Source organism: Apus apus, chromosome 1, assembly GCF_020740795.1.
Source record: "Apus apus isolate bApuApu2 chromosome 1, bApuApu2.pri.cur, whole genome shotgun sequence".
Lineage (NCBI taxonomy): Eukaryota > Metazoa > Chordata > Aves > Apodiformes > Apodidae > Apus > Apus apus.
This window is the reverse complement of record NC_067282.1, coordinates 166340149-166353693: the sequence shown is the minus strand read 5'-3', so window position 1 is coordinate 166353693 and position 13545 is coordinate 166340149. Positions and strand designations below refer to the sequence as shown.

Below are 13545 nucleotides of genomic sequence, written 5' to 3'. Positions count from 1 at the left end.
CTGACAGCTTACACTGCAGAATTTTCTGTTTAGGAGAAAAGGACTTTATTACTGGGTTTGTAGTCAGTGGAGGGGAGCATCTTGGTGTATAACATGCATTTTGGCTTGATTTCTGAATCTTACATGATGTGTAGCTGGGGTAGCAATAAGCTACCTAGTGTTTGAGCCCTTTTAAATGAGCTTGAGTTCAGGATGAAAAATTAGCTCAGCATGTATTTTCCTCACTCATGGAGTGCTTGCTGGGTTTTAATTTTCTTTTTAATAAGGTGGTCTTTTTTGGTTTTAGCTGGTTTCCTGGAATAGTTTTCAGCCTGTTGCACTTGTTCTAATAACGAAAGGGTATTGATTAGAACTAAAAGTAGCAAATGTTTCATGGGTACTTCTGCTTTGTCTCACAATGAATACTGAGGAAACCTCATAGAAGACAGCAAACTGGTGACAGGGAAGCAGGTGAATGCCTGCTGTATCTGCATTTTGCAGCCCTTAATGATAGGGTAATTTATCTTTCCTTGTATAGTTGTGAACAAGGATGTTAGGACAAAATGAGGCAGTCTGGAGAAACAATTCCCTACTTTGTAGCTAATGCAAACCCTACCAGGGTTTCTTGCTTATGGAGAGTTTTGAGAGATGATACAAGTTGCTGCAATGTCTTTGGAAGTAAACTTCAGAGGGGAGGTCACCATGATTTAGATACTTCCATAGCTGTGTTAGTTGTTTCAGCTCTCTTTGTAGCCAGTGGAGAAAAACAGACACTTGCACTGCGTCTCTGGCTTAATTTGTCTTGATACTGAACATAGACTGGACGTGGCTTTTTGCTTGCTGTTGTTAAATGAAGGCATACTGGGTGATTTAAGGTAGGAGAGATGAATCTCATGGTTTGTTTGAGTCGTTTATCTACATCAGATGCCTGAAATGTTCTCGAGCAGGCAATTGTAACTTTCTCTATCAAAATCTGGTTGATTATCATCCCTTCTGCCCAGTTTTGCCTTCGGAGAAGTGTTTTTTTTTTAATACACTGCTGAAAAATACTGGTAGCTTTATCTTTCTTAAATCGCTTTTCTAGTCAGTAAAAAAACAATTCCAAAGCTTGAAGGTTATAAAAACCCTTTTAATGGATAAAAAATAAATTGTCTTTCCCCTATCGTCTTTAACAGTCTAGACATGACGTATAGCAATTAGGAATGGGTCATACAATTTATTTTTTTCAATTGTACCTTTATTGTTTGCAACAGATGTCTGATTAAGGTATTTTTAATAAAAAAAAACATTTTTAACTATTGTGGTAAAATCCCTGTGATACTTTTATTAGCTTGTTCTTGACAAGAGGTAATTCTAGAAGAAAAAAAAGGAAGAAATTAGACTGTATAAATATTGAAGTGAAAGCTTTTAATCTGTAATGTATCAAATAGAACTGTGAGTGTTTAGATTATAGTATAGCTGATGGTTTCCCCCCCCTATTATGAACTTGCTGGAAACAGCTTGTTACAGGAAAGATTAATTAGCCTTCAGTGAGTTAATAGTAACAATCTATACGAAGTACACGATTGAAATTCTAACATAACTTGCCAGAATTTTTAATTAGACATTCACAGCCAGTTCCTACCCCCAACAGAACAAAACAAAAGCTATTTGGAATACCTGTGAAATGAATGAGATTTCCTCAGTATTTCAGAAGTCAAAAATATGCCTTACTTGTATTTTTCATGTTTCAGTGTTCTTTCACATCACAGGAGCAGTGTATAAAAGGGGAAGAGTGTATAATTGGGGGAAGAGTGGCCTGGCAGAGAGGGACCTGGGAGTATTGGTTGACAGCTGGTGGAACATGGGCCAGCAGTGTGCCCAGGTGGCCCAGAAGGCCAATGGCATCCTGGCTGTTATCAGGAACTGTGTGGCCATCAGGAGTAGGGATGTAATTCTCCCCCTTTCCACAGCACTGGTGAGGCCTCACCTCGAGTACTGTGTACAGTTCTGGGCCCGTCACTTCAAGAAGAATATTGAGGTGCTGAAGCAGGTCCAGAGGAGAGCAACAAGGCTGGTGAAAGGACTAGAGGGAAAGTCTTACAGGGATAGGCTGAGGGAGCTGGGGTTGTTTAGCCTGGAGAAGAGGAGACTCAGGGGGGACCTTCTCACTCTCTTCAACTACCTGAATGGAGGTTGTAGTCAGGTGGGGGCTGGGCTCTTTTTCCAGGCAACTAGCAACAAGACAAGAGGGCAGGGCCTGAAGCTGCTCCAGGGAAGGTTTAGGTTGGGTATTAGGAAGTACTTCCTCATGGAGAGGGTGATTAGACATTGGAATGGACTTCCCAGGGAAGTGGTGGAGGCACCGTCCCTGGATCTGTTCAAGGAAAGGCTGGATGTGGCACTTAGTGCCATGGTCTGGCTGATGTGCTGGTGTTAGGTCATAGGCTGGACTTGATGATCTTAAAGGTCTTTTTCAGCCTTTGTGATTCTGTGTTAGATTTAAGATACCTAAAGTTATTCTGTAGAAATTCTGAAGTTTTTTCTTTCAATGTTTGCTTTTATCTGTACTATGTAGATTTATCAGTGGTTTATGTAATTTTTTTCTTAATACTGCATTTTTTCTAAAAACAGAGTCAAACAAAGTAGAATATACTTGTAGATATACAGTTAAATATTTGAGCATCTACTCTAACTTCAAATTCCAATTTTTTCAAAGCATGCAAATTTTATTTTGTTGTCTTCAAAGAATTATATGCCAATTTAGTACAGGTTGCCATGCAGTGCTTTTTTTAAAGTCTTACATGCAGGCTTTTGTAATGCAATCACATAATACATTAAAACTTTAATTACAGTAGGAGTTCTAATGACTACTGAAGTAGAGAGAAATATTAATCTTAAGTTACTCAATATAGTGTAATTTGGGCGTGCAGTGATTTGTGCCTAAGTAGTAACTGTCCTTTTATCCTGGGTGATGCTGTAGAGGCTTCCCCCACCACAGCTTTGGCAAATACAGCCTCTCCTTGCATTTCTGACTGACAGCTGACAGGTATCTTGGGTCAGATTGGTCAATTCTTTTGTAGATGTATCAGAATAAATAATTTTCCACCTTAAGAGGAAAAGGCCTTGGCTGAAGTATTTGGTTTTTCAACATAATTGCTAAGAAATGTTTTAATTCAGTGAAAAAATGTCAAGTGTTGTAAGACTAGACATGTTACACAGCAAGTCATTCAACACAGGAAATATATTTTAAAGCTAATGGTTATTTTCTGTCTTTATGTGGTAATTTATTTTATAAATTATTCCAGAGACTACTTAATCCTGTGTTTTTATAAGTATTAGATGTATGAGTGTGTTAAAAATAGCTTCTGTTGGTGTAAAATACGGGTATTGCCTTATAATAGGACCAGGTTTTTTGGAGATAAGAGGTGTTGAGATGTGATTGCCATGCACCAGTGATCATTGCAGCACAGTTCCTTCTATGGCTAGAAATGGTCCTTTCTGTGATCTAAAGGGAATTTCAAGCCACTGAAAACATGGTCAAATGACTGTCATACTAACAGAGCTCTGAAATATTTGTTATGAAAACAGGAAATACTTCTAAGGATATAAATTCAATTGAATTTAATTTATTTTAAAGGGAAAATAATTTCAAAAACTGAATTATCATTATTCATTCTTTAGAAGGATAAGTGCTTCAGAAATGCCTCATGGAGAACGCCATATTTAAAAGTAAGTTTTTGTGTTTGAGCAATGGAAAATACTGAATACCAAGCTGGTTCTTAGAGCAGTGTTGGATTTTGTAAATTCAGAAGACAGTGACTCGAGGGCGTTCACTAAAATGAAAGTTATTTAAATTTTATTTCAGAATTGTCAGTGGGTGCTTTCAAGAGGAAATTTTAGATTCCTTGACTTCAAACACATCTCAATTTTTTCTTTATACATCTTCCATTTCTTGCTAATAGCGTTGCACTTTTCTACAATTTTGGAAAATCCTGGAAATCTGATCCAGGAATCATCAAAGCCACAGAAGAGCAAAAGAAAAAGGTAACGCCTTGAGATATGTTAAAATTGTTCATCAGCAGTCCTCCACCAGCTAGAGTATATTGCTGTTGAGTAAATGAAATGTCAGTAAGTTGTTGTGTAACAAAATATCTAAAACATCAAAAAATCTTGTCTTCCAGTTTTCTTTTTTACAGTCAGAATATATGTTCAAGTCTGACTGGTCCAAAGGTGCATTTAGGTTGTTTTGAGTAACAAAATAAATTACAACTTAAATTATCAAGATAAAAAGTCTAAAAAGTGTTTGAGTGAAATTGAAAAGGTGAAGTTGCAGAGTTTTGCCTTACTGAAATAAATAACCCATGATGGGAAAAGTGTTAGTTAATTTAATTCAATTGAAATTTTCCAGACTTTTAAGCACCTGTGATTTTCCTTGCCTTTGTGTCTAAAAGTGTTTGACAAGCATTTTGAGACTAAAACAACCAAAACCCCATGCAATCTGGGATGAGTTTTTGTTTTGGTATAAATATTAGAGAAAATATGGATGATCTACTTCTGTCTTTCTTAGACTTCACAACACTATTATTAGCATTTCTGATTTCTTTTAATTAAAGTGCATTGTTCTCAGCAGCCAAACTGAGCATCATATATACCAAAATTACACAAGCAGCAGAATAATTCAGTTTCATTTTGGTTAAGTTTCCTAGAAGCTCACATCCCACCAAAAGAGAGTATTGAGCTTCTATTCTACTTCATGGTCGCTTATAAAAGTACCTGTGTGGACTGACATCAGATGACTTCGAATTAGAGCCTTATGGAGGGGTGAAAATAGATGGTTGGGATAGCTTATGATAGGCTTCTACTGAGTTATGTTAGTCAATGTGCAGATTTCCTGTCCAAATTCCCTTTCTATATTGCCAAAGTAAATTCCAGGCTAAATTTTCTTCCTTCAACTGAACTAAGTTAAAGAGAAGAGTCAGCAACTGTTCTTTGGTTTGGATTCAGCAAATTGCACAAATATGCAATTCATTTTGATCTGGTTGCTTAATTGGTTAAGTGTAGTTACAAAAGCCATGCTGAACTGGATAGGAATTGTGAAATGGAACTTCTTCGGTCAGATACATATGTCTGTGGATGTTTTGCATTTCTTAAATTGCAGCTAAACAAATTGTGAAGTGATCTATAATCAGGGACATAAACAGCCACAAGGCATGTGTCTTACCTTTGTGCAGTGTACTGTTTTCTTGTGTTTTCATAATTTGTCTCCAAATGTTTTATGTTCAGTTAACGTTTAGCTTTGGAATAAGCAACCAAAAAATTATTTTAATTCCAGATGACAGAGTTAAGTAGGTTTGGAAATGTGTATTAAGCAACAATTTTGGATGTTTATTCTCCTGATATGTCATGTCCTTTCTCCTATGTTACAAAAAACCCAAGTCACTCTTAAAATAAGTAAATAAATAATAAATAAATTCCAAGTTTTCACAATCAAATATGAATAGTTCAAAACTGCAGAAAACATACCCATGGTTTACAAAGGACAAAAATGTAGCTGTAACTTGACTACTCCTGGTTCTCTCTATGCTGTGAACTGTAAGGAGAGTTATGTTTAAAGGGGTTTTATCTGCTCTTATTTGGTTCTGTTCTGCTGGAGTTTGGGATCTTGTTTGTGCACAATACTGAACTCCAGTGTTGAGCATCACACCATATACATTTCTTGGTGCATTCTTTCATTAGTCTGTAGTGTAGTGGGTACTCCCACTGAAATCTGAGGAACTGGTTTATGAAATTGTCCAACGTATCAAAAGCCACATCAGCAGCCTTGAAATCACAGTAGATATGTGTTGGGTTTTTTTTGCTTTCTGTTCATCTGGTTTATTTACAGAAGTTACCCTCTTAAATTTCAAGTCCTGTAGTGGGAAATGTTAGAGCAGTGAGGGATCACGGAGGGGAGTGAGAAAGGGATGTGGAGCACTAAAGCTGGCAAGCTGCAGGAGGGACATGGAAGGGCTTGTGAATGGCAGTGGTTGGTTGAAGAAAGGATCTGAAGTGTTGTAGTGGTGGAGGCAAGAATACTGGGCCAACAGCAAACGGAAATACAGCAAGCGAGGATGAAAACAGTCCAACTTTCAGAGCTTAGTTAAGAAGTGTTAGAAAAACTGTAAAGATTGTTACTCTTTTACCTGAAATCAGCAGGGAAAACATTAAGACACGGATTTGCCACCAGGCTGTTGTCTGTAGTTCTTACTGCTTAGTTTGAGGAAGAATTTCCAGTTAAGTGTATTTTGAAAGGAAATTCCTGTGGCTTCTGTTGAGATACCCACATTAGTGGTCATCATGTAATTAGGGAAGTTCTGTTTATGTTGCTTTGAGAAAATAGTTGTAAGGACTGTTCTGTTGCTTCTGGAGTTAGAAACTACGTTGATGCATAAGATATTCATGGTTTGAAAGGCAGCAGCAGATTAATCTATTTGCTACGAGGCTGAGCAAATTCCTCTTAGGAAGGCTATTCTGGCAAAAGGTGTTTTCAGGATATTTTCCTTAGGTTGTAAATGTCATTTAAATCTCACGTGTCATGGTTTCAGTTGCTGAATTTTAAAACTTGCTGGAAACCATTTAATGGTTAATAGTTTATTTCTATTCCAACACCAAAGTGGATGCTGAAGTAGTGTACAAAATAAAAAAATATATTGTTTACTGTGAAAGTACAGGCATGCTTTAACTGATACCTACTCCTGTGTATCACTAGACCTCTGAGTATAGCACTATCTATAGGAGGAGGTTTGGTTTTGCATTGCTTATTTTCTTTCTTGAAGCTTCAACATCTGGGGAAAGAGGTGGATAAAGATTTAAAGGTTTTGATGGGATACATCTGGAAAGAAAGTCTGGTTTTTAGACTGGCTGATCCTGCTTGCTAGTTTTATTTGTGTTCCTGTTTAGAAATTCAGTTGCGTTCATTTTAACAGGTTTCACAATGGTTTAGTCAAATGTGATAATCACTGTGAGGATGTATCAAAATGAATAGAAGCTTGCTTTTTCTCTAATTAAGCCTAAATAGGCTAGAAATAAGTATTAGCTAGAATTAAATTAAAAATAAATGTGCATAGTGCTTTAACAAAATAGATATAAAATCAGTTTCAGTTGCATTTAAATTGTCCCTGTGTCTAGAAAGTACCTGAAATGAATAGAGTTCACAACCCTGGATCTGAGAAGCAGCTGTATTACAGTGGTTGTCAACATTTGTTTAGATGCTAAATTCTAATTTCTTTTTTCTTTTTCCTTTCTCTCTTTTCTGCAGACAATAGTAGAACTTGCAGAGACAGGAAGTCTGGACCTCAGTATATTCTGCAGTACCTGCTTGGTAGTGTGTTTTTTATGAATTGCACCACTGATTTTTCTTCTTCTCCTGCTAGGCAAAAAGTAGATTTTCCCATACTGAACACATTTTTGGCCTTAATAATGCAGTTTCAAGGGAATGATTTGTTTAAATCCTTAATTTAAGCAGTGTTTTCAATAAATAATACACAAAAAATGGTACACAAAAACCTCACAACAATAAGAGGTGGTGGTGGTGGTAAATCTCTGCGGCCATAACTTGCTAGTGTCAAAATCCAAGTATCCAATATATCTACCAAGATGGGTGGTTATACACCTGACAAGTTCTGAAAATCACAGGTGACATTTCACCACCTCTAACTCACAGTAAAATTAAATGGTGCTTCTAGTAATATTTTTTTTTCCCCAAATTAGGTGTATTTTTCAATTTGACAGTAACCGGGGGGGGGGAGGGAAAGAATCCTAATTATTGTGAGCAAATGCTTTTATTGGACTAGTTAATATTTTTTTCACCACAGAAAATTTAAGAGGAAATAACTGCTTATTAGTAACCCTAGTAAATGTAATGTGTTTCTTTTTCTAGAAAGTTAACTAGTGAGTGAAAAATTATGAAGTTTATCAGTATTAGGCTATAATGCTCTGACCTATGTAGATGATAAATGATGCTAATATTCCCAATATTGAATCTGGAAAATTATGTACAGATACGGCACCATAAAAATTATGTTTGGAAATGAATACATATCTCAAGCCACTTAATATCACTTCTTTTATTGCCATTTTATTTTATTTATTTTTTAATATTGGGAATAATTAAGCATTCTGAGTTCCACTGAGTTCTATTTGTTAAGTTGTGTTCCTGTCTTTAGTAAATAAACTGAAACACTTTAGTTATGTAGCTCAGCTATGAATGATATTGACAGAATTGTGGAACTCAATGTAATTGCGTACTTTGGTTGTTAAAAAGCTGAAATGAATCTGGTTGCTATACAAAGCTCAGTGGCTGGAGGGGATGGGAGAACTTCGTATGGAAAAAAATTAAAATCCTAGAATCCAAATACATAGGTGTTTGTGTTACATCCTATGCAGATTAAGCACAATAGCTAAGATTGCTTTAAAAAAATAGCATCAAGTTTGAAGTTCTCTTACGAGGTTAACAACAAAAAAATCAAATTGCATTTGAACTGAGGGGTTTCTCTAATAAGTGTGTGAGAGCTTTTTGCTATTCTAAACCAATGTTTAAAACCATTGCAGATACGGAAGCCAGTGAGGTCCAAACACTGTGGTGTGTGCAACCGATGTATAGCAAAGTTTGATCACCACTGCCCATGGGTGGGTAACTGTGTAGGTGAGTAATTTGCTAAAATATGGTCGTCACATAATAGGTAAGGGAAAAGCTGAAATCAACCCTGCATGTTGTGCAGGGTTTTGTCTCTTCTCCTTTCATGGTAAAAGTGACTTGGCTTCTGCCAAGGTCCGAGAAAACTGTTGAGGACTTTCAACAGGAGGAAAAGCATTTTCAAACTGAGCTTCATTTTTTTCTGCATTTTACTTTCTGCATTATTCTCATTGGTATGGTCTATTATATACCCATCCTCAAAACAGTTTTGTGTCTGTTTGCTACCTATATGTTTTTATTAACATTAACTCTAGTAATTGAAAGGTGCAAAGCGTGTGGTTTTTACTGTCCACAGAAAAGATTTGTACTGATTTCACAACTGACTGTTATCCATTATATAAGATTAAAAATTTTGTCTTTGCTGATAGTTTTATAGTTTAATGGTAAAGTATACGTATTCAGAAATGTAATGATCATAGCAGTTAGATACAGAATTACTTTCTATTAATCTGTTCTCTTTCTGACTCCCAGGTAGTCATTTAGTCTCCCCAATGATGTTGAAAGGATCAGATACAGAATACGAATAAAGTCTCTTAGCTGCTATTATTCCCCATATTATTTTTTGAGAAACTGATTTGAAAGCAGTTATTACATAGGAAGCACTGAAAACTTCACAGTTAGGAAATTAATTAGGACCTGGTTTCACTGACAACTGACAGCAAATAAATGCTTTATTGTAGTCCTTCCAAATATATATAATAATGGATAATCATTGTAGTTTGGTCTCATGATCAAGAATAGAAGAGTCAATGCTGACATTTGAATTGTGATAGAGCATCATTGGAGTCTCGTTGAGGTGGGCTTCTACTTTACATTTCCTACTGATGTTACTACCTGAGTTACTTTTGATTTGTATTTTAGATGTTTTACAATGAAGAACTAAGGCCCTTTTACTTTAAAAAGGCAAGGGGGCTTAGGCTTAGGTTTTGGAGAGTATTAGTGACAGTTTGTATTGCAGCAGTGCTGAGGAGTGCTTGTCAATGGGACAGAAAGATCCAGTATTTTCATCAGTTATTCATAAAGCATAAAAACCAGCCAGGTGAGGAAAAAACCCCTTAGTTTGTGTGTATTAAGGGAGTATGTGAGTAATATGATTCAGTCGGATGGAGGAAACATTTCTTTAAAAAACTACAGTGATGGAAAGCAGAATCTTCCTACTAGTGCTCTTGAACAGATTGGGATAACTGGAAGTAAAGTAAACACTAGGAAATTTAAAAGTACGCTGGGAAATAAGTATTAGAAATCACACTGTGGGAACAGCCCTGAAGTGGAGGGAGTCATGGTCTAAATGACCTTATATGGCTTTTCTGTCTCTCTCAGATTGGTATGTGGGGACTCTGAGCATAGGATTACAAAACAGAACCCATTCTTAAAACAGCATTCATGGTATGTTTGCCAAAAAGGGAAACATGACTCACGCATTCTGGAAAGGTGGAATTTGGAAATGTTTTATGTAGTCTTACTTCAAATGTGTTATAAGGATAAGAATTTACTAAAGATAGGACTGAGAAATACTGTGTGTTAAGACACTCTAAAATAAATCCTTTGGGGATAAAACTTTCCACATAAAGAGTTTGACAGAGAATATTTTTACCACTCTGAAGAGGTTGACAGAAAGTGCAGACTATTTGAAAAATTAATTGGCAATTGGGGCAAATAATTTTCATCATACCGACAAAATTTTTGTTAAAATTACAGTCAGCAAGTCTCTACAGGTAATTATACCTATCTTTTTAAAGGAGTATCAAAATGGCCTTACGTTTTGTACAGTTGGTTGGTTTAAAATGAAAAATAATGGATTTAATTAAACTTGCAATTACATTTCAAACACAAACTACAGACTTGCAGCAGAAATTCAGTTTTCAAGTAATAGCATGAAAGGAGCTAGAGCCAGATTTTAAACTGTCATGTCACGTGGGTTATGCTGACATTGTTCTGAGTTACTGCACTGATTGCTGTGAGTCAGAAGGTAGGTCTTGTTTCTGTGAGAGATTTTATGGTTTAGAATAATGGTAACTTTTTCTCCCCAATAAGGATTCTTCTCCAAGAGGCTAGGATCAAGAAAAATAAAGAAATTTAGAAATGGTCTAAATCATGCAACATAACTCCGTTAGTGAAAAATCAGTTATCTGTGTTAATATTTATGTGTGGTATAAGCACAAGCATATCAAAGAAATTAGCCACAATTCTTACAGCATTGTTTTAACTCGGGGGGGATAATTGAATGGGATCCTGCCACTCCGGGGTGAAACTGTAGAGAATAGTGCTGTATTTTGCCCAATCTTATTTCATATACAGAAGAAAGGCAGTTTCTCCACTTTCTTTTTCCAAAGTCTCTTTTTTAAACTGTGACCAAGATTGTACGTGTCTCATTGATAGTTTTAAGTACTTCATGTGTGATTTTACCAAAGACAGGTGGAGTTCCTGTTAAGCAGGATTTCATTCAGTATCGCTGAGGATGCTGCTGCAAGGAGCATCTCATCAGATGCCTCTCATGAACCCCTAGGTCATCATTTAACTTTTGAGTTTATTTAATTTGTCTGTTATGAAGCTTAACAGAAACTTAGTATGCAAATGAAAGTGGTACCTTAGGGACATTCCCAACACTATTTCTCACATGCTCTTAAGTGACTGAAGACAATGTTACAACATACTTTATTTCTGAAAGAACTGGTTTGAGTTTCAAGGAAATGTCTTGTGTTTAGTCTAGCTTGTGTTGTATGTGTATTTTTCCTCATTTCTTATTTACATAGTCTCTCAGTTCACTTGCTAAAAGCACTTGATTATTTTCTGCCTCCAGAGGATGCTCTTATTTTAGAAGGCAAAACACTTGACATAATGAAGTCAGTGGTGTGCTGGTAGATGATGACAGCCAAATCTCTTGTAGCCCATTATCATCTCTGTGGGTTTAGTTAACAGCCTAGAGCTGTTGGAAAGTTGCAACACTGGCCATATTTTAGAAACAGAAGGCTAAGTACTTCAGAATTATTATATACTTGCATAAAAAGGCATCTTTTAAACTCAGTGTTAAAAATAGATCAGTCTTTTATTAAATTAATTTTCTTGCATCTAAATTCTGTCCTAAGCAGAATGACTTTTAGTACATTTATTATGTCAGCCAGGTTCTTAGACTTCGTCTGTTCAGTTAAATTCTATTTGTTTTACAAGTTCTATTAGATTTTATTTTTATAAATTATTTATTTTAGCTAGCTTCATTAAGCAGATTTAAATGTAAGTAGTGAGTTATCTTACTATAAAGGGAGATGCTGTATTTAGTCATATTTCTGTTTCTTTTTAAGAGAGCGAACTCTGCAGTCTGATTTTTTTTTAAATAGAATTCCAAAAATATTTATTGATGTGTAATTCCTGGCTGTTCAGAACTCTGTAACAGCTGTCACCAACATTGCTCAAAATACTGTCTATCAATAATAATATTAACTCATGAAAGAGGTTACAAATGGAGTGCTTTTTTGTGGATCACAGGATGACAGAAATTGAAGAAAATAAAACATTGCTTTGTTGTCTCAAAAGTGTAAAAAAAAATATCATAAGTAAACCAGCTAATTGCACTGTCTTGAAGTTATATTTGCTTAATACTGGAGAGTACTGATTCTGTATATGGTAATAAGCTAAGCAAGCAATAGCGATTAAACTTTCTGATGTAGTGTTGTCTTTCTTCTGAAACTGTAGTAAACTGACCCTTGTTCTCCTTGTGCAACTTCAGGAGCAGGGAACCATCGCTATTTTATGGGATACCTTTTCTTCCTCCTTTTTATGATCTGCTGGATGATTTATGGATGTATCTCTTGTGAGTAAATGTGATTTTTTCACTTTTTAATTGCTTGTAAATACTTTGTTTATCTATTGGTATGAATTTCTACAGATTTCTGCCGTATCAGACTTCTTGGATACTTTTATTCTGAAGTTGAACTGCTTGTTAATAACTGACTATATTGGATATGTTGTTAGATAATGATATTTTTCTTGCCCTGGATTTTTTTTTTCTCATCACAGACAAGTATGTGCATATGTCATATATTCAAGGAGTTGGGAAAGGAAGAGAAAGCAAGTAAAGCTCTTCTGGCACATTTTCATTTCCTTATTTAATATAATAAATTATAACATGGGCATTATGTTCATGTACAATAAGCATATCTTAAATCTCCTGTGGGGTTTTTGACACTGTGTTTTTTCTCTAGACTGGGGTTTCCACTGTGAGACAAGTTATGCAAAGGATGGATTTTGGACCTATATCACACAGATTGCTACCTGTTCTCCATGGATGTTTTGGATGTTTCTAAACAGTGTTTTTCACTTCATGTGGGTGGCTGTGTTACTCATGTGTCAGATGTATCAGGTATGGAAGAGTACTTAATTTGTAATGCTGAGTCTTGGGAGTGACATAAGAATATAAAATAGTTCTGTAATTTAAATGTTAATTTTCATTATGCAAGGCCAAGTATTCAGTCTTTCAGCCATGCTGGAGGAGGCAGACATCTCTTGTCTCTGGATGTTAGACATCATTCACTTCTCATGCACTAGTGTCTTTGTTTTTGCAAAAGGTTAAAATACCTACTTCCCACTTTCCGTTCTTAGAATGAGAGAAAAGGCAAAACAGAGCAGAGAAAGGCATTGAACATTAATAGAGGATAAGATCTGTGCATCAAACGTGGAATAATGCAGGACGTCATTAGCAGAAAGGGGATGCAATAATTTCTTCCACTGCTTCAGTGAGATTTGCAATCACGTTACTGTACTGTAATCTGACCAAATCCAAGTTTTTCTTTATAGTTTTTAAGGAAAGACAAATCATACTGAAGCCATTCAGCATGACTTGAAATTCTTGCAGT

At 35.8% G+C, this 13545-nt stretch overlaps 1 protein-coding gene across 2 annotated transcripts in view; it reads left to right on the top strand.

The window, feature by feature from the left end:
- The window catches only part of ZDHHC17 (zinc finger DHHC-type palmitoyltransferase 17), a 77489-nt gene that overhangs the window by 56206 nt on the left and 7738 nt on the right, over positions 1–13545 (top strand). For both annotated transcript variants that reach the window (XR_007889353.1, XM_051617917.1), the window contains exons 11-15: positions 3883–4005; positions 7259–7321; positions 8551–8644; positions 12420–12503; positions 12895–13052. Coding sequence is in view for 1 of the 2 variants with exons in the window: in XM_051617917.1 (XP_051473877.1) it covers positions 3883–4005; positions 7259–7321; positions 8551–8644; positions 12420–12503; positions 12895–13052 (522 nt within the window). In the remaining variant the exon portion in view is untranslated. The remainder of the gene's footprint in view (positions 1–3882; positions 4006–7258; positions 7322–8550; positions 8645–12419; positions 12504–12894; positions 13053–13545) is intronic.